Raw genomic sequence first — 22,044 nt, forward strand, 5'->3', positions numbered from 1 at the left:
GCAGCACCAATTCTGATCTCCATCCACTAAGAGAATGCTGGTGTTAAAAATTCAAGCTTGAAAAGTAACTCCTTTTCAAGAAGGGAATTGTCCCAGTTATATACTGGTAGGGTAAATGCAGAGTTGTGATTGCTTAAGTGTTTTTGTTCCACTTCTGTTTGGGTTTAAGGGTAGTCTGAGGCCAGAACTAGTTAAAATGCTCTCTTTTGATTGTTATTTGAAGCCAAGGCAGTCAGTGGCATCCTGAGCTGCAAGAGAAGGAGTGCTGCCAGCTGATCAAGGAATGTGATCCCTCCCCTCTGCTCAGCACCACAGAGGCTGCTCCTGAAGTGCTGTGTCCAGGGTTGGGCTCCACATTACAAGACAGACATAGATCTACTCAAGTGAGTCCAGCACGGGGCCACAAAGGTGATGTGGGAGCTGAAGCACCTCACACAGGAAAAAAGAAGCTGTGACTGCTCAGTCTGGTCAGCCTGCAGAAGAGAAGGCTCAGGGAGGTCTCATCAATTTGTACAAATACCTAAAGGGAGCGCATAAAGCAAACTGAGCCACACTCTTGTCCGTGACTCCCAGTGACAAGATAAAGTAAAACACAGAAAACCTTCCTCCTGAGCAAAAGGAAACACTTTTTACTGTCATAGTGGCTTCCTTACCAGTCTGCCATGCCACATCTTTAAACTAAACAGAAATCTTGGGAAGGAGTCAGATAAAATTACTGACTTCTTAAGACTTTGTATTTATTGCCCAAACAGTTTCATAAGCAGGCTAGTAATACTCTTCAGCCTTGACTGAGAGTTCAAAATCCCAGAAACAGAACAATCTTTCTTCCTGGATTAACTCTGCTAAAAAAAAAAAAATTAAAAATAGACAAAAAAGTTTCAGTTTCCACATAGTCATTTAAAAAGAGAGAAAAAAGACAAAAAACAAAACCACACAAACACCAAAAAAACAAAAATAAAACGCCCTTAAAAATAAAAAAAAAAAAAAAAAAAAAAAAATCTCACAAAAAAAAAGCCAAAAAAACCCCCACAACCCACACAAAAACATCTGCCCCTCAACACAGTCCAAGGAGACAATAGGATTAAGCTCTATTGATAATTGCCTAAAAATTCTAAAGCTTACATTCAACTGCCAGCAAACACAGTGACAAGTGGTTAATGATAAAAGATTGAAAAGCTCAAAAGAAAAGGGGTAGTGCTTTTGTTTCAGAATCTTATTCTTCATGGAGCAGTAATTTCTTGAAAGAAATCAGTGAGGACCTGTTTTTGTTGTGTTTTTTAAAAACCATCTTAGTGCCAATGAATACAAGCATGTCCAAAGTTATCAGCTGCATAACTGCTGTGCTACACCCTTCTGTACAAACTTAGGTACAAAATACTCTACAAATTTGACTTCACTCATTTTGAGAATTATATTTAAGTTTTGCAAGCACCTAATCATCTTTCAGGATGTTCCATATTAATAGCATATGCCTTACAGCACATGGAATTCCTGCAAATTCAATTTAAGACTTGTCAACACTGTAAGGTTTCATGTTCTTCAACTGTAGATGCAGCCAAAGCTATGTCAGTAGCAGCAATGTCCAGTGACATACTACACAGACACAGCATAGGTCAACCAAGCCCCAACCTTTCTACAGAGACACTCAAACTGCAAAAGCAAACTATAGCTTTTAGTAAGCCTTACTGCATAAAAATCTTCACTGAATGAACCACATTTGATGACTAGTGGATTCCCCCATTTATACAAAGTTTCAAAACCAATCCATAATAAATGCAATAAGAAAAAGAACTAATCTAAGCATCAAACTAAGAAGGAACCAAATGAAGCTTTCAAATTACATGAGACATGAAAAACTGTAACAGTGACAGTAACAGACAAGACACTTCATCCCACTATTTATTTGCAGCGGAGGAACACAGTAAAAACCAATGATCAGAAGAAAGGGCCAGAAAAGCAGAAAAGGGAACATTATGATACCAATATCTAGCCAAAGAGATTCCAAAAAGAACCTTGAGTTCCAGAAATGCTACCCTACACAATCCAAGAAGTGCCTTAAGTAGCTGACATATTTTGCCACAAGCAAGATTAAATAAAAAGAAAACAAAAGAGTGTTAAGTCTACAATTAGAGGTAGGTCATTTGGACGCAGTGGGGTGATCAGTGATTGCCATCCATTATCTACTTACGTCAAAAGTCAGCTTGGTTTTCTCAATAACAGAACATTTTGAATAGTACAAATCACTGTATAATTGTGTTGAGCCTGCTGTGCTTTGATAACCCTATGTTATATATGTATATGTCAGTAAACTGGTCTAAACAGTTTTCAAAAATGCATTACTATGCCCTTTAAGAATCCTAAATTCTTACTAGCTTTTGCTCTTTACAGACAATGTAGTTGAATAATTGCAAAGCAAAGGGATTTAGAAACAGTGTAAGAGGCTTATAAAATGGTGGCTGTAACAGTTTTAAATTGATTTCTATTTTCAGTGAACACACTTGTCCTCTGTAAAAAAGCAACATAAACACTCAAGTCTGCTGTAATTAAGTTCAGTGTCTTCTACTTGCAAGACAGAACTGAGAACCGTAACATCTTCATGACTGGGACAGAATGGAACAAGATTAAAAGTGTAGTTTAATATAGTATAACAACTTATTCTCATTTATGAATTTGAGTAATTTTTGTTTTAATATTAAGTATCAGTTATTTTGTCTGAGATCACAACTCAGCTAACTTTAAACCTCTTTTCTCAAGGGGACTCCCAAAACATTCAATAGCACATATGTTAAAGTGGTAACATGGCATGTTAGAAACGCTCTTCAAATTAAAGAAGAAACTAGCTCTGATCATTTTTCAGACAGGTAGATTCATAACAGTTTATAAACCAAAGTACAAAAACAACTGTTTGCCAGTTACAAAGGTGTGATAAAAGCTTTGTTTTGTTTTTCAAAAATTTTTGAAGGTTGTAATAAAAACTTGTTTATTTTGCTAAGTAAAAGCAATTTACTCTCAAGAAATGAACAAGCTGAACGTACATCAGTACCTTAGTCCTTCTGTGGAAGACACCACTTTCTATACGTAATTCACCCTGTATAGGGCAATTGGGCACCCTTCTTGTTTTCATGCTGTTGCATTCAAATTCCTTTTCTTTGTGCATGGAGTACCAGATTTGATTCAGGGGCGCTTACCCTTCAAAGCAGAAGGAGCATTTCTCCCTCACGAAGTTCTCTCCAAACACTGTTGCCAAGCTAGAGGGTGAAAAGGCAGAATAAACAAAACACTGGAGCTAAAGTAGTCACACAGCTAGATCAAGACTGTGGTAATGGTTTAGGCTCACAGAAAAATTAAGGAGGGAGCAAGCAGCATTCCTTTAAGGTTATCCATGTAATAACACGTATGCAAAATAAGTGGTATCACGTCTATGGAAGGAGATGACAAAAGCAAGCACATGAGATACCGGTTGACAAACATCAGGGCTTGCTTACTCTGAATGACAATTTCCATAACACTCCCACATAATGCTGAATTCAGGGAAACCCAAGGCCTCCAGGACCTACAGGGTTTATTTATTTAATCTAATTCAACCCAAATGACTCCCCCATTCCTCACCACAAGACAAATCACACCACGAGTGCAGGCATGTCCATTTCTCCTTTTTAGCAATTATTCTCAGTACATTAAAGGTTTTTATACAATCCAAAAACCAGCATACAAAAGCATACAGTTTTATTTGCTAAATATTAAAATCCTTAAAGACAGTAAAACAAAAATAAATCTTTGCACTTCAGTAACACCACAATTGGGGGAATTCAATTTCCAGATATGTTTCTAATCTGCACTCATGCTGCCAGCTGCCTTTACATTTGTGTTCGGGGTGTGGGGGGGAATCTCTTTCCTACTATGACAAAGGTCTTTGTTCTACCCAGAAGCCAGCTCACCTTACCTCTGAGAGCGTGCATTTTTGTCAGCTGTTCATACAATAAACAGCTGCGAATATATGAAAAACTTACTACTACAGGCAAAAAACAAAAGTGGCAAGTAGTTTCTATATTTACAATGCACAAAATTCTTGAAAACACATAACCATTTCAATAAATATTCTGGAAGATCTTTTTCCCCCTCCTCTCACACTTAATCTTATAAGCCTTCAAAATTAGCCTGTGCAGACAGCACAGTAAATGTAATTAGCTTCAGAATGCCAAATTATAGCAAGTCTCCCTACTAACTGCTAATATAAAATGAGAAGAGCAGCACAGTCATCATCAGCACATAGGGTTAATGAAGGTTTTCCTAGAGGTCTTGCTCCTGCTTTAAGTGGACTGGGTGAACTGATATAAATCTAACAGGGTAGATGTTTATCAACTCTGAACACTGTCAACAGAAGAAGTAAGTTATTCCACTTTTCAGATGTGCTCAAGAACTTAGCAACTTGGAGCAAACTTGTTAGAAGCCACAGATTCCATTCACTTGCTATGTTTTTTCTCTCTCTTGAATAACCTCTCAATTATAGTACAGTTCCCAGTGTGATATATCATTTCAGGTATAACTTCAACTGAAGACAAAGACAGAGCACACATATTTTAACCACTCTTCTGAGGAAATACATTTTTTGCTAAGTGACCAGGCTGAATGGAGCTACTCCAGCCTTCAGCAGAGGTTCTTCCTTTGCATTCAGTTCACTCTCTCTGTATGAATCAAATTAAAATAGGTTTAATAAAGATGTGTCAAATTGTATTCATAATCACCAGAATGCAAAGAGATAAAGCTTGCAATAATCATTTCAAGAATTGAATGGAATACATTTCAAGATTTTAGCAATTAAGAATTTAAGGATTTCAAAATATTCACAACCACTACACCTCTGGAGACCAGTGTCACTTACAAATAGGAAGCTTAAATTGCAGCTGTCTTTTCATAATACACTGTGCTTTGGGTCTGGGTTTATCTTTGTCTTTCCATCTCCTCATTACTACATGAAAGGGGGAAAGACTTCAGTTCAGAAATGAACTGAAACTATCGTGAAGCTCAGTAAGAAACAGTGTGAACCTGTATATTCACCATAATTCATCATTCAAGATATATTTTTCCTTCATTGAGGGATGCCAGTATTTCTAAAACTGACACTCTGCTTTTAATGTCTCAATGTACTGTGTTCACAATGATCTAAGTCAAGAACAGATACCTCTCTAGAAGCAAGTTTCATACATTTTATTTGAATGAACTTTATGTCTGAAGCCTCCCAACAGCAAAGGTTTCAATGACTATGCACGAAACATCTTCTGTTTTCTTTATCACCTGGCGCTGTGCTGTTCTTGCAAAGATAATACTAAAGAACACCTCCCAGAGACACAGACTAATTAATTTTGTGCCTGTTGTTTCTGTTTAAGTACTGTGAGCTAGAACAGATCCAGTACTTGCATTCTGACTCTGTGACAGATTCATCTCGACAGAAGCTTACCAAATCAACATACACACTAAATTTTTCTAGGATGCATTTCACAGGAATTGCATGCTGAAAATAACTTCATGAGTCTCAGTTCCTAATTTGCACAAAATCTTGTTTTTAAAGATGAATACATTTAGGGAGACTACTAGATGAACTAAACCTACCACCTGCACAGTAGAAACTTTACCCTGAATTCAAACAGCACCTAAGGGGACAAAACTGAATCCAAACAATTTTAGAAATTGTAGTAATCTGAAACCAGTAGAAGCCCCTCCTCATATGTTCAAATTTAAAATCCAAGAGTTGTCTTAAACTTCTCTATTAGGTCAAACAACCTTACATAACTTCACACCTACTGCGGCAACAGAACAAACTATGCACAAGCACAGCTGGTGGCACATTCATTTTTCCATGGAAATTGCCCTGTGCATAGTCTCCCAACAGGACTTCAGTCCTTGGTGGAAACTGGTCGGGTGTCTTTCAGGAAGGTGAAAGGAAAAGGTCTGAAGCAAGAAAATTACAGTGAGCAGCTGAAATGCAGCAGCTCCTGGCCATACACCCAGAGGCAGCATTCTCACCTACAGCTGGTGTGAGGGTATTTACATAATGATTCTAGAGGGCTTTGGCAAGGATGGCAAGTGCTAGTCAAGATTCCTGAACCAGTTCCACAAAATTCTAAACTTGTGAGCAAATCTGCATGCAAAGACCTAAGTGCATGGAATTTAGTGGCAGACTTTTTCATTCAACCCAAGGGCTGTGACGAGAACATCCACTTGGACCTGTTCCATCAAGAAACATCGATCCAACTAACTTTTACACTTAGCAAAATCACAGAGACTCACGCAACCGCAGCACATAAAAATTGCAGGGTTTTAACCCTATTTTGAAAACAAATGCAAAAATAAATTTCCCCAGATTAAAGAAAAAACATACTCAATTATGAGTAAAATTTAAAACATGCTTCTTCTAGAAATACATTAATTACAATCCTGGATTTGTGCAAATATAGAAATGAATGTGCAGGAAATAACTTCAGAATTTCATGTAGGTGAAGGATGTCTACAAGATCTGCTCCTCTTCTACTCCCTCACCTTGCTCCCATCCTTCCTGGGATTGTGCTGAATAAAACCTAGCCAATTCAAGTGCTCAAATTTGAACACTTTTGTTGTATTTGAGTGTGTTTAAAGAACCTCCTGCACTACCCATGGGGATTGTTCTTTTTCCTATTTGTTAGTTTCATGTGAGCAATACCACTGTGTATAGCTCAAAGCCCTGTTCTGAAGAGCCAATTTGCCCTGATTGTACTTATTTTCAAAATAGCAAAGCAGAAGTAGGAATAGAGGTGGAGGGGTCAAAAACAAGACGACCATGAAACCACACTAATTGGTATAAAAACTAAGAGACTGATACACCTGAGTGCTTTTCATTTTCCTAAGCAGACAAGCGTTCAAACCAGTACTTCTTTAACAAATCTGGCTTGCATAAGTCACAGTCTGCTTCTAAAGTACCACATTAAACATCTCTGATGAGCCTAAAATAAGATATGATAGAAAGTAGATATCTAATTTTATAACCATCTAATGCTATACCATTAGCAGTGGAGCTATAGAGCAGGAAACATACCAGACTAGGTAACTTCACTTTCCTCAAATGAGGAATGTTTAGGTTAGGAGCCTAGACAAACATGTCAAGTAAACACCACCTGCAGAGGTTTGGAAGGATCTAGACACTTCAGTTAGGGTTGGAGGTCATGCACGCTCCCTTCCATCAGGAGAAAACCCAGAGAGGTAAAAAACCCTGCTTAATCTTTGCACAACGTACGGGCCCCGCGTCTCACTCATGAGTGCCTTTAACAGTCTCACAGCCACAACGATCTAGTCAGAACTAGTCAGAAGCCTCTAGGAAGTAAGCAACCCAGATGAATCCTTCCTCACTGAAGCAGGCTACTGTTAAAAGTAAGCCAGTAATAAGCTTCAATCTCCCATCATGCAAGCAGTTGAAAAGCCAAAGCATCCTCTCCCAGACAGACAGGTTCCACAAAAAGTCTCTTCATGATAAAGAAATCTATTTCTGCCCTAAAAAATGGCCTCATCTGCACTGTGAAGTGTGCAACACGGCTGATGCACACTTCTGATGCACTTCTTCCCTCCACCAGCTACAGACAAACAAAGCTCTGCATTAGTTAGTTCCATCTGGAATAGACCACACATTGACTTGGAGTCCTGAAAACAGATCATTTCAGTAAACACACCTCACTTCTCAAAGCAGCTGTCGGTCATTTAATTTCCATGCTAGAGAAGTTATACAAAAGCACCATTATGCTCAATTAATGTTCTACTTGGGGAAGTAGTAATGATACTGGAACACCACAAAGCTATTTCAGACACTCAGTAAACCTGTACCAAAAGTACTTATTTTACAAGCAGTAAGGCTTTCTCTCACCTACAAGCCAGCGCTACAAACTCTGCTTGAAATCTCCACACTGGGCTCCATCAATTCTTTCTCAAGCATTACTACCAGTAAAAAAAAGACCATGCCGGACACCCAAAGTCTCTGCTACCCTTCCACAACCTGCAACTTCAAGTAGCAACAGATGAAAGTTCAAGAAGCAAAGAAACTTCTCATTCTTAGTTATGTTGGCTCAGCAGGTCTAGTCACACAAAAAGCTGTGAACATTTTAGCAACAGCTACAATGAAAATAAACAGGTCAACAGCTATGATGAAAATAAACACAAACCACACATAAACAGGTCAACAGCTATGATGAAAATAAACACAAACCACACAATTTGGACACCAAACAACTGCACAATAAGGAGAAAAATTACTTCAAAAGTCTACGTTATAAGTATGCTGAAGTTCAACACTGCCACAAAAGAAGAAGAAATGTATGAACTTTGAAAGCAAAAAGTACCTTTTGCAACAGCTGTGCAAATATAGACAGATATGAATTTGCACAATTGGACTAAATTGTTAGGTATTTCCTTCCCCTTTCCTGTACTCCTAAAGTAAACATTTATCTGGCTTTTTTTTTAAACCACTGATGGAGTATGGGAGGGATACTCATCACTTAGCCAACGTTTTATGCCACAAAAAAAACAAACAAACAAAAAAAAAAAAAAAAAAAAAACCCAAACAAAAAAAGACCACTGTGGATGAAGTGATATGGAAGATGGCTCACTTATATATGTCAAACACAGCACCTGAGCTCAGGAAAGGCCTGTCTTGGTAGCTCTGAAACAAACAGGCTGCCTTTTGCCACAGCTGAACTCCCAAACACAGCACCTACCTCCTTCTCCCCAGGCAGCAATTACAGCTTCATGTCCACTTTAGACCAATCTAAGTGTAACTGACACAGAAAGGAGCCCTAACTTTCTCAGTGCCCCCTTGTGCAATCTTCTCTCCCTGGCATCAAGAGTAGCATTTTGTTGGCCTATAAATCAGGTAAAACTCACCAAGCAAGAGCTGCATTTGTAAGCAGGCCAGTCGTCTGGCTCACCATACAGCTCCACAAGTCCTAGCACAAGCTGAAAGTTTGAGAACTGCAGTGTTCCTTTAACAGCAGCCTGCATTTAAGCCAGCCTAAAACAATGACATAACTGCAGGGTGAATAACACAGTGGTCATCACAGTGGGTGAAGTTCACAAATGGCAATCACACAAAAGCTTTCCAAAATACAAGTTTATAAGCACAGTAATGTGCCTTTTCTGTTCTAAGAGTTACACAATGAGGCACAGAGAAGTAAATGAGTCATGGCTCCGCAAATGAGTCAGTTCTTTCATTTACAGTATTCATGACAAGTATTTCACCATGGAAAACAATTATTTTGATAGACCTGTTTTGTAGTCTGTCCTTGGAGGAGTTCACTGAGTGACAAGAGATTGCAAGGCTGCTGGAACAGGCTCTTGGAGAATTCCCATGCTCACAGCCACACTGTGCTTCCGTATCAGCAGCATTCTTTAGGGCAGCAGGCTTGGTCAACCAGGAATATGCTCCCTCCCTAAGAAAAGGAATAACTGGAAATATAGTTACAACTTCTGTCAGTCTAAGGCCTTCATCACTTATAACCTTTGTCAGGCAACCTAAGGTTACCAGCCTTAAGAAAAAGATAGACATCAGGCCGGCCGTTGCACTAGAAATCCATATTTAAGAAGACCAGAAACTATCTACCATAGCCCTTGTTCAGCACGCAACATCTACACAGGTTTTGCAGGATGGTACAAGACCCTACAAATAGCTGACATGCATTGCTCAAGTCAGTGGAGGCCCTAGGCTGCTGCACACATCAGGGCCTGCAAGTTGTCACCGCCACACTGGACACCACTGTTAGGCACCTACAGTACATACTGCCCACAAACATCGCAAGAGCGCCTTGCTTGCAAATATACCCACTCCTGACAGAAAGCAGCTGACCAAAGTTGCTTTCACCTGTCCAAAAGGAGCTGGTCAATGCAGAGAGTATGGTGTGAGGGCAGCGTGCTCTACAGAAAACAAGACTGCATTGAACATGCTGCTGCTGACTCGCATTATTTGTACCCAACTATTCATGGAAGATTAAATTGCAGGCTCCTTCTGCAGCAGTCCCACCTCCAGCCCACTGTACAAATATCGCATCCCCACTATGCTTCTGAAAACTCAAACTAGCACCAACTACAATACAAATGGATCTGCTCTCAACTTGGTCATCTACAAACACCACACAGCCCAATCCCCAGGTTCAGGACACTTACTGTCTCACCAAGGCTGCACGACATGCTTATACCTCCTGGGCTCCTGGAACAAAACATAGCTGTACAAAACCCCTCATGCCTACCAATCAAGCTACACGTATGCCAGGCTAATATACAGACACTTCTTACACTCCAGTGCTGCTGATTCTCCCACCTCACTCATCCTTTAACTTTTGCCTGAGGTGCTTTCATTATATCACACCATATTGTCCCACATCACCCTCTTGGCTCCCACAAGAAGTCACTGAGTACACCAAGGCCCTTGCCTGGAATGTGGTTCCACCATTGGGGCTATGCTGGTTCCAATGCAGTGCATCACACTGGGATGGCTCTCACCATAGTCCCCAGTGGTAATGTCTTCTGGATTCAGGGTTCCTGAACCTTTCAGCACTTCCACAAAATGTTGATTGCCCTCCCAGAAATTTCAACTTTTATAGATTTTTGTGCTTCTCCTTTTACTTCCTTTCACAGCTTAGTGTCTCATTGCTCAGTCATCTTCCTCTGCTTCCGCCTTTCAGATGTTTCTCAACATCTGATCTCTACTTCTTAACTTCCTTTTGTTATTCAATGAGGGAGGGGAAGATGGACCTCAAAACAGACAGGATTCACTGAAGCACATACCCATGATTCACATCTTTCCACTCATCCATTCTAACATTTCACTAGCTATCATTTCACACCTTGAGTATCAGGAAGGAGCAGCTTTGATCTTACTGACATCTTGCTCCCTTAAGCATATTCTACATACTAGGAATATTCAGCTTTCTGACAACAGCAGCACCCTTCTTTGTCCTGCTGAGCAGACACAAGTCCTTTCTTTTAAGTACAAGACTTTGGATCTCTTTGGTACTGAGATTACAATACTCAGATCCGTCCTATGTTTTTAGTCTTTGCCACTTATCTTATACCCCTACCAATTTTAAGTTTGCATTCCATATGGCCTCTTATCTGCAGGAAAAACTTCTCTAGTCTTTCTCATCACCACTGCAGCAACTCTAACAGTTGTCTTCCTCTTTCCCTTTCCTACTTTTGTCTGAAGAACTGTCCAATGAACTGTGTATCACTCTTCATCAGATTCTTGTCTGCACTCCCTTTCCCAGGTCAGGACAATATATAGGTTCTGGGATAAAAAAAATAAAATCTGGTTTTCACAATCTGGGTACCATAAATACTCATTACAGGGGGCAGGGGACCAAAATAAGAAAACTAGTCTCTTTTTGCAATATACAGTGTTTTAAAACTAAGCCATTTAATGTCTATTCTGGAGAATTAAGCTACAATTTGGAAACAGCTTATAGTGAATGAAATAATCAATGCTATGAAAAAATCTCTTTGAAACAGTTCTACAAAACAGAGTCAACGGGTTTGTTATACCGCTGGCCAAGCTTCCATCATTACTGAACAGAAACAGCTTCTGCTGAAGTAAAATCTGACAAACACCCTTCAAACACAAAGTCACCATTATCTGAAAAATCAGAGCATTACCTTTGTGCACCCAATACATCTTGTTTATAAAACTGAAACTGGAACAAAATGTTGGAAAGAGTGAGAGGACACCCACTTCATAACTTAAAACTGTTTTACAATTTCAAAAGCTACAAAACAGCTAAGTTACTGTCTGCTAACCCATTTTCCATCTTGAAAGCTGCGTTTCATTTTGTAGGAAAAAGTCTATCAGATTCCATGCATTTGCTAACACTCATTAAAAGTAGATCATATAGAGGGAAGAGTTATTTAGACTAGATCCTCCCTAAATATACCTCATCAGATATCTAGTGATATCTTTGACCTCTGTATTATCTCATTAAGTACCACTTCCCCACTTCTCTTCTTGGCCTCTCATCTATGAAGCATTTTACTCAGCATTTTATCCCCTTTCTCCTCCTCAAGCATGTATTATTTAATAAAGCAAACTCTTGTTTACTCCTAAACACATCTTTGCTCCCTGCTACCAAACAGTCATTTACATTTATCACGTACAAAATTACCTAGAAATCAAATCTGTAAACTACTGCCAGAATACATGACAGTTTAAAAATTGATCACCCAAACTCTCAGTAAAACTAAGTGGTATGCTGCTTCTAAAATTTATACACAGGACTAACAATTTTTTTCTCAGCTTCCTGATCCCATCAGACTTTCACAGCATGTGTTACATCATGTCCCAGTCCTAGTCATTGCCTACCATTCGTGCATTAGCACATTGAGCTGAAGTCACCTCTATTAATTCATGCATATTCATATTTGACAAGGAAAGCTGCATGATGGTGCACTCACATATCACAGCTTGCAATAACAAAAAGATAAAAAACAGCCATGCATTTTATGTCATCCTCAACCCCCTGCTGTGGAGGAAGTAAAATTGAAGTTTTGGGCTTCTGTATAATATAGCTATACTAAACCCAGAAACAGAACATAACGTACTTGATATTTTATCCCCAAGACACTAACTGTAGACAGTTTGCAAGGTCTCAGTTTACGATCTAAATCAATGGAAGAACTGAGACTCATTTTGCATGTACCACAGCAGCAGCACAGCCAGTTGTCACTGGTAATAACAGTATTTCAGAATAAATGTGTTCTGTTTTTTTTTTTCTTTTTCTTGAGCTAATATATTCAACAATTCATTTAGACTACTGACTTTTCTCTGTTCTTGAACTTTTAAAATCAGTAGACTCTGCAGAATTGTCCTAAAGAAGATCCAGTCATGTTTAATCCAGTAAGCATGATCACTAAATCCAGCTTTGTACATATGCAAATGAGTGTTTTATAAGACTACCTTCCACCCTCCCAAAACACTGCATTGTATTCCACCAATAGCTGAAGCAAAATCTGACGCAGCTGCTTTGGAAGCAACCAACAACTTACAATACAGTTCTCCATTAAACTGATTTCCTCACATTTTCCAGAAGATCCCAAGATTATCTGTAAGTGTATGTGTTAATGAATTCTTAACACAGATTTTATCTACTATCCTTTCACAGCCACAGTTGCACATAAGTCAAAGAAAGGACCAACCATCAAGCATATGAAACTCTGAAGATCACACTACCTGTATATATTTATACTACTGACAAACATATCAATCCCATCATTAATCACTGAATATGGATCTGTGCTCCATGCACTTCAGCCTAGTCAAAATATAAAAGCTGAATGCAGAAATTAAGAACTAATAATAAAGCTCAGGAGCCACTTTTGACAAGGGCAAGCTAGAAGCTGAAGTGTGTGAGTTTTAAAAGTTTGCGCTGCCTTGCACACATAGTTGAACATTCCTATGCAGAAAGAAGGCAGGCCACTAGCACAAAAGGAAGAGTCAAACTCTAAACATACAGAAACAAATCTGAAAGCCACTGCTGCAGCCTTTAACCCAAAGACAAGCTTTTAACACAAGCTTACAAACACTTAAATACTTAGAATACATGCAAACTTCATCGTCTACTCTGTTACAGGCTGTACATTTGTAACATTCTGTACGGGTTTATCCAGTTTTAAGTGCCTTGATGGTTTAATGTTTTTCATTTCATTAGTCAGTGTAAATTAAATATTGTAGTCAGCTGCACAATTCCTGCATAGTTCCTGCACTGTCAGTGCATTACTGTCGGCTGTCAATAACCAGTTAGCAGCTAAATTTGGCACACATACAAAGTGTCTCATTTCTTAGAAGTCCTACAGCTACGCAACAGCTGATTTTTCAGGCCTTTAAAATAATCAACTATTGAAAGCAATTAACTTTTGTGAAAAAATAAAGTAAAAAAGACACAAAAATATCTATTAACATGTACGTCTGTGAAATATCTTACCTCTTATGCCATTTCCACCATTACTGTTCCAATGATGCCAAAATGTATTAAAGCTCTGACACCAATTACCTATGAAAGATGACTTATGTAAAGAGGTGGATTGTTAAATAAACTACAATAAAAGGTAAATCACTTGAATTTTTAGAACATTAATTCAGTACATAAGTTTCCTATTTATCTGATCAGTTAGATCTACTAGTGCAGATTTAAATTTATTGACAGGTTTTACTGCATCCTTCCAATTAGCATCAGACTTTCTCAGCCATTGCCCTTGCATTTCCAAAGCAAAACTTCCACATATTTAGACTGTCAAATACACTCACTTGCAAAGAGGAATGCACACTTACAGTAAAAAATAAAGAAAACCTTGAAAGCCACAAATAAAAAAATACACTCTTTTTTTTAAGCATGTAATGATGTGCATCACAACTTTAAAATATATTTTAAACACTGCTGAAGTCTGCCCTCTTTGAATATTTGGTTTTCACTTTTCAGAGGTGATGTTGGTATAAATTCCACATTAGGAGACTCTTTTAGTCTATACTGAATTGTGTCACATCAGAAAAAGTCTTTTGTATGCCCACTCAGCTCTTACAGCAGGCCTTTTATCAGTTCTGTCTTAACCATAAAGGAATTCTCTACACTGTAGTTACTATTAGAAGGCTCCTCCAGTCTGTTTGCACATTTGCAGAATTCAGTCAGAAAACATCTATTTTAAGATGGTGATTTATATCTCAGCTTTTCCAGACTTCCTGGCCCTCCACAGCACGGCCAAGGCAACAAAGACTGGATGCATGTTGCTGCTTCAGAGGACAGCAGGGTAATGTGCCACAAGGCCATCACATAAATCACGGTAATTGGCACGTAGCTGGAAGGAGAATGCAAACCAGTGTACAGCACCAGACAACACTGCCAATGATCCAGGTCACGGAAGGTTATGAAACCACGTCAAGGGCTGCACATATACCCAGCTGAGAATGCTTACGTACATCGTCTTGCACAGTAAACCAACAGCAAAAACTGGAAGTTCAAGAAGACAGATCTCTCAGAACAAGTGCAGTTGTTGGACAGCACTCAAGTGTTCACGTGCTGTCAGGCTGACTGCATTCCAGGCAACCTGAATTCACATTAAATCTGCATCCTTGCCGCACATGAAAGCTTCTTAGGATTTCAAATTAGTTCACGTCACAGACAGCATATTCATAAATTAGGATACCTTCTGTCAGTTAAAATAGTGTGGTCCTTCTTTGACTTGGCTTTTGGGTTTTTTAAAGATGCAGTAAATTCTCCTCCCTTACCCCTCAAGAAAATAAGCTAAAGAGAAAGCAAGTTAAGGAATGTAAACAGCTTTCCTAAACTTTGCACGCATATTTACACTACTACAAAACTTGACACATTATCTTGACATCACTGGATTACTCAGACAGCAGGTGACACTTAAATTGAACTCATGCAGACATATGTAAGAGCATGCCATCTACTACAGTTCATCCTTCAACAGTAAAAACTGCACCTGACAGCTTACTAAATTTTTTTCACTTGAATTTTTTTAATTAGAACTTGACCAGAGTCTTAAGTAATGATTTGATTTTAACAGGTTCATTCATAAAAGGAAATGATACAGCAAAACGCAGCAACCAGGAAATTATTTTTAAGGAAATCAGTTTATCTGATGCTGACTTTTAAATAGCCCTCTGTCACACACAGATTTTGCATTTAATTAATAGTTCACTTCTGAAAGTTAGCACACAGGGCCAGAGAGTAAATGCAGGCATCAACTGCTGGCATGACAAGTGGCTCAAATTCAAACATTGCTACATACCAAAGGATCAGATCATACACAAAGATGGAATCACCTTCTAAAAGGAATGCCAGTTTTGAAAATGAAAATTGTTTTTTTGGAAGTGAGGAAAGCCTTGAAATTAAGTGGAAAAGAGAATATTAGAAACATGAACACTGACTTAAAACACACAATGAAAAATTTTGTTACATGAACCAAATACAACACTCCTGTATAAAAGAAGAATTCTCCATTTAAAACTTGTGATGGCAAGTGATGAGCAATTACTTTCCTTAAAAAATAAATGAATTCTATAGTACTACTGACATTGCCCAATTACATGTATCCTACTATTCACAGTTACATAGGAAGATAATACATACAAGATTTATTTTTCTATCTTGAAATCACCTTAAAATACTTACACTCTCTTGAAATCAAGGAAAGATATTTTTAGAAAGCCTGAATTAAATGCAGGAGCTGATTTACAAAGCTTTTCCACTTTTAGCCATCTGGTCTTGAAAGACAGCTTTTTTTTTTTTTTGCTTCTTTAGCTCTATCTTTTTTTTTCAGGGTATTCAAAGAAATTATTCAAGGTAAATGATACTGTATTAGAGCACACACACAGAAAATAGCTTACATATTCACCAATTAATGCATTGCATTCCAAATCCTACAAGGATACTAGAATTCATTAGATGTCTCCCTTTCAGGAAGAACCATTTAAAAAATAGCTTACTAGTTTCTGTTCTGGAACTTAGAAATAGCAGTAGTTATTTCTTAGAGCAAACTGAAACTGGAATTGATGAAGGCATTTGCACAAGACTCTCTAGGCTTGGAACTAAGTCAAAAAAAGGCAAAAAGTCAGACATCATTTGTTTACGCCCATACCACAATACTGTATTAACAAATTCTGGATTACTTGTTTTACTCATACATTCCTAACCAAACCCCCTAAGTTGAACATGATTGCTCCTTCAGCATGTCAGCACACAAAACCCTCCTCTTCAAATAGACAGAATTTAACACAACCTTTTCCCCTTGGAAAAAGTTCACTACCCATACCAGAACAATTTGGTATCACAGGGCAAAAAGTTAATACTAAACACAGTGCCTTCACTGCTGCTAATGACAATTCATAGGTTTGTCACATAACTCGGTATTACTCTCATTAAGTAAATCCTTTTACTAAATACATCTGTCCTACACAACAACTACATATATATTGCACGCACCAGTGAGGATCACCATATCTGCTAAAAGTCGCAGTTCAACTCACAGCACAGTACAACATTTGTGTCATCTTTGCAAACAAAATATTTGGTATGGTTCTACCACAAGAAAAAAAAAAAAAACAGTGTTTCATGTTATACCACTGCACTCAAACAGCTGAGTCCCAAAAGAAGACAAAAGAAGAGACATTACTTTTGTTTTACTTGCTCTGCCATTTCAGAAAGTTTTGGGGTTGGGTTTTTTTTTCAGTAAAGATGGCTAGGAAGAACCAAAATTTATCTCAAGTCATTGTCCACCAAAAGGATCTGAAATCTGCTGACTACAATACAGATTCCACCAGAATTACATGCAGCCACCAATTTGGTCTTCTAAAACCTTGTCTTGCTCCTGGTGAAAAAAAAGGCTTCTCCTGGTTTTGAAAGGAAACCAATCTCCAGTCTTTAACTTAAGAACAAATTAAAGAAACATCAGTGACCTTCAACCACAATTTAAGAAAGGAGAAATTTTACTTTGCTTTTCTCCAAGAAGTATTTTGGTTACATCCCCCAACCAGGTATCCCTGAGGAGCTTCCAAAACATGATCCTGCAGCTCCAAGCTAATGATGCTCTTCAGCTGAACCTCCTTCCACAGACAAGGCAGCCTTCTATCTTATAATATTAACATCATATTCTAGAGCTGTGGCAACTGCCAGTCAATGAATTCTTTGTATTTTCCTTCCCTAGGAGTCCCCTCCCTCCATCTCACTCCCTTGCCATTCATACCTAAAAGCATGACTTACCACAGTCACAGAGCCTTATGCTACCATGGAAAGGGCTCTAACTCCTTTAAGAAAGGCCTGTGTGAGCAAGCAGGGTCTACGCAACAAAGACAAACCTACCTCAAATTACCAACAGACAGAGTACTTGTATGACAAATCAAAAAATTTTCAAGTACTTCTAATGTGGCTGCAGCAGTGAAGCTGAGTTTTACAGCACTACAGCCAAGGCAACTTTCCCCAAGCGAGAGTCATACCAGCTGAGGCACAGGGGTTTATTTCTTCTCCTAGAATAGCTGCATTAAGGGCTCTCGCCAGGTCAGCTGTGCTATTGAGGGATCGCACCTCTTCTAACCTTGACAGCCACAGCTCTGACGACAATACGGTACTGTGTACTAATTCGGGACTAACCTCAGAAACCAAATATACACTTCACCACCTAAAACTGTCTGCTTGCTCCTGGCATTTTCAAAATTTGGCCAAATGAAACAGTCAATTTCTAATTTTCCTTCCAGATTGTTGTATTTACTCACAAAGTGCTTTCTTATTTAAACTTTAATTTTTACTAAAAATACTTGGTTTTAAGTGAGTTAAACATAGGCAGGGTAAATGTAGTTGGGAAGGCTTGCTTCAGGAACTTGCACTTTCTGGCTCTTTTGAAATATACTAAGGAAGAAAAACTTTCATGTCCAGTTGAAATATATCAAAAAGATATAAATGCATCAATAAGTTAGATGCAAATTGAATTCTGAAGCCATCCTCTTTGGAGAAAAGCCTTTCAAAATTAAGTGATGCTAATTATTATGCTAGGACAGTACCAATAAACTACAAAATAGGCTAGCGAACAACCTTACTGCCTGATTACCAAGAAGGTTATTTGTGTGTATCACTAATATCACCTACATTTGCAGATATGTGTACATTTGTGTATCACTAGACCATCTTCATTTTATTTAGGATTTTCTTTACAACAAGATAACACACAAGAGACTAAGTTGGTGGGCGTGAAGGAGTATCACATGAAGATTTTTAGCAAACTTTTGATATAAGGTTTGGGAAATCTTCCTGCTTAAGATTATTTACCATGATAAAATAGTAAGAATGTTTATTCATGGCTATACTGAAAAACTTAAAACGTAAAATTCAGAAGCAAATGGTGCCATTTAACTACCACTGAACCAAAATTTATGCGTCTCTCAAATCAAGTCCCCTATTCCCTGTTTACAGTAATACTTCAGGTTACAAGTAAGGCTGTTAGAACTGATTTGTAATAAAATGTATTTTGTCCAATAACTGCACTTTTCCATAGTTCAACAATAAACATTTACAGAGTTTCCATTACTCACACTGCAAAGAACATAAGTTCACATTTATATGGTCACTAAACATAGACTTACATAAACTTAATTCTAAGTTTTCATCAACGCTACATATTCTGCTGTATTATATGGAACCAGTTCTATTCTCTGCCCAACATAACTCACTCTAGAGCAGAATTGCTTTTAACAGCTGCACCCTTCTGCTTCACTAGGAATATCTTGTCAGCAAGACCCCGGTCTTAATGACACAGCTACCTACCCAAACTACACAAGAACTCTCCTACAGCAGGACCTACCCAAGTCCTCCACAACTCCCTCACCAAAGGCCTCTGTCAAAACAACTGACATCTTTCATTTCACCAGTTTCCACTACTACTTTTGCAAGAATTTCAAAGGAGGCTCATATAAGGTTGGGAGTGGGGGGAATACAACAAAGCAAATGTATTTTCAGCAACAGGTACAGTATTTGTTTGAAATGCATTTAAAGGTTCCAGAAAAGGTAGTCAACACTTAAATTGTATTCATGCATATGTTCTTTCTACATACTGACCCTTGCCAACATTACTCAATGCCTTCCCCTTTGAAGACACACAAAAAGTTACTTTTTTCTTTCACAACTACTCACTGAGGCCTATTCCACTGCTGAAAGTAAGCTGGGTGTCTGCCTCCTAGAGAAGATTGCATTTTTTATTTATTGCCCCTTGGCTTTATTTTCACAGTGAATTCCTGGCTTAAATGCAATCAGCCAAGAAACCCTCCCTACGTGCACTCCTGTCATTCCTAATCGCTTGCAAACAGAATCAAGTGCAAGCAAAAGGGGAAAAAAATCTCAGCACTGCCAACCAAACTAAAAAAGCCCTACTTCTGGTTCTGCCAGTTCTGAGAAACCACAAATGCACCTCAGACCCCTTAGAAAGAGAAAGTCAAAAGATTAAATTTAAAATCAACTTGATTTAAAAAAAAAATAAATTAAAAAACAAAAGAACATCTCCCTAGGCAAAAGAGAGGGGTAGTGAGCCTAAGAGCAGGGTCACATCTTCCCTTCGGAAAAAAAAAAAACCTGATAGCACATTTGCAAGGTGCCCGCCAAGTCAAACCCGCAGCAGGCAGCACCAAGGTTTTGGGGAAGTGCGAAGGAGGGAATCCCGGCGCCCCACACACACACAAACACACACACCGAGCCGCCGCCGTCAACAAAAGGCGAGCAGCAGCCTCTTTTGTCTGTCTTCCCCTTTTAAGGGGAGGAGAAGGGGAAACGACAGAAAACTGAGAGAGGGGAAACAAAAAGAAAAAAAAAAAAAAAAAAAAAAAAAAGAAAAAAACCCCCGCAAATAAACATGAAAATGAGAACAAAGTGGCCGGGTCGCACAAAGAGCATCACCACCGGCGGAGGGGACTATCTGCCGGGGGCGGCTCCTCTTTCATTCAAGGAATGGAAGGGGAGCCGCCCCCGGCAGACAGCCCCCACAAAAGTGGGGGAATACCCACCTCTGCAGCCCTTTAAACACTGGCAGGGAGGAGTTAACCAAGGGAGCCCGCAGCGGATGAAGAACAGCGGCAGGCGGCTGGGCCGGGGGTGATGAAGAGGAGGGGGGTATTGTTTCAGTAGGAGGAAGAGCTTCTCTTTCCCCCCCCTTGTCACGAAGCCGTTCATCCTAAAGCAAGCCCCCAGGCATACCACCCCCGGCGGGGCGAATCGCGCCCCCTCCCTCCGGCTCGTCGCCGCTGCCCTAGAAATGCCTTTGTTCGCGGATCCCCCCCGCACTCCCGCTGCCGGGGTCTCGCACCGCTTTTATGTCTTTATTCTGGACGGCGGCGCATCCCGCCCCCCCCTTCCCCCGCCGGCCGCCCTTCTGCTGATTCATTTCCACCGGCGGTCCCCCTCGGGATGGAGGGGGGCGGCATCTCCTCGCTATTGTGGCTCGAGGAAAAGCGATGACCCGGATTACCGCGGGTGGACGCTGGTAGGAGGGCAAAACCAAACGGGATTACACTGGCTGGATTACCGGGAGCGGACACGGCGCGGTGTGGGGCTGCGAGTTAAAGGGACAGGCGGGAGCCGTGTCCGTGTCACGGAGGCAGGGAGCCACTGCGCGTCCCGGGCACGAGGGGGAGGAGACCGGCGGAGGAAGTTGCCCGGCCCACGGTACAGCCGGGGAGTGAAGGGCTCGCACGGGCCGGGCCGCAGGCGGTGAGCTGGAGCGGAGAGAGAGGGACGGCAAGGGGGTGACACGCAGGGGAGACCCGCGGCCCCGAGCGGCGGAGGCCTGGCCCGGGAGCGGAACCGGCCGGTGACTCACCGACTTGCAGGACGTTATCGACGCAGCCGCCGTCGAGCAGAGCGATGCCCCTGCGGAAGGGCAGCCGGTTCTCATCGGCGGCAGCGGCGGCGGCGGCGTCCATAGCCCCGCCAGGCGCAGCGGCGCCTCCGGGACCGGCGGCGGGATCCTCGGCGCCGGTGTTGAACGAGGAGTACATACAGATCTCCCTTTCGCTGCGGGGGAAGGACCAGTAGACGATCCTCCGTTGCACCGGCTCCGGGATCCGTTCGAACCGCTCCTCCACCCGCTGGAAGGGCCACTTCTCCGCCACCTTGCGAGCTGCAATGTCCAGCAGGGACTCGGGGCTCTGAGTCTTGCCGAGCGGCAGCAGCCCCAGGGCGGCGGCGGCAGCTGCGGAGGAGGGTCCGGCGCAGAGAGCGCCGCCGCCGGGCCCGGAGCCGCCCGCCCGCTGCCCCGGCCTGCAGCCCGAGCCATAGCCGGGTCTGCAGCAGAGGCGCTTGGCGGGGTGGGGGAGCTGACCGCGCTCCGCCATGATCGCGCCGCTTCTAAGCCGACAGCGGAAGTGGCTGTACCCTATAAATGGCTCCAGGAAGGCAGCGAGGGCCCGCGAGCCCCCGGGGACACGCCCCCTCTGCCCTAATGTGGCGAAGAGGGCGGGGCCGATTGGTCTCGCCGGCTGTGGGGGGCGGGGTCTTA

The 22,044-nt window shown here is 40.7% G+C and overlaps 1 protein-coding gene across 1 annotated transcript in view; it reads right to left on the minus strand.

The window, feature by feature from the left end:
• ZSWIM6 (zinc finger SWIM-type containing 6) overlaps positions 1-21,880 on the minus strand; it is a 107,874-nt gene extending 85,994 nt beyond the window's left edge. Inside the window, exon 1 of the mRNA XM_059492956.1 lies at positions 21,367-21,880. Coding sequence (XP_059348939.1) covers positions 21,367-21,880 — 514 coding nt within the window. The remainder of the gene's footprint in view (positions 1-21,366) is intronic.
• Positions 21,881-22,044: the final 164 nt, after the last annotated feature.

Source organism: Ammospiza nelsoni, chromosome Z, assembly GCF_027579445.1.
Source record: "Ammospiza nelsoni isolate bAmmNel1 chromosome Z, bAmmNel1.pri, whole genome shotgun sequence".
In the NCBI taxonomy this organism is placed as follows: Eukaryota; Metazoa; Chordata; class Aves; order Passeriformes; family Passerellidae; genus Ammospiza; species Ammospiza nelsoni.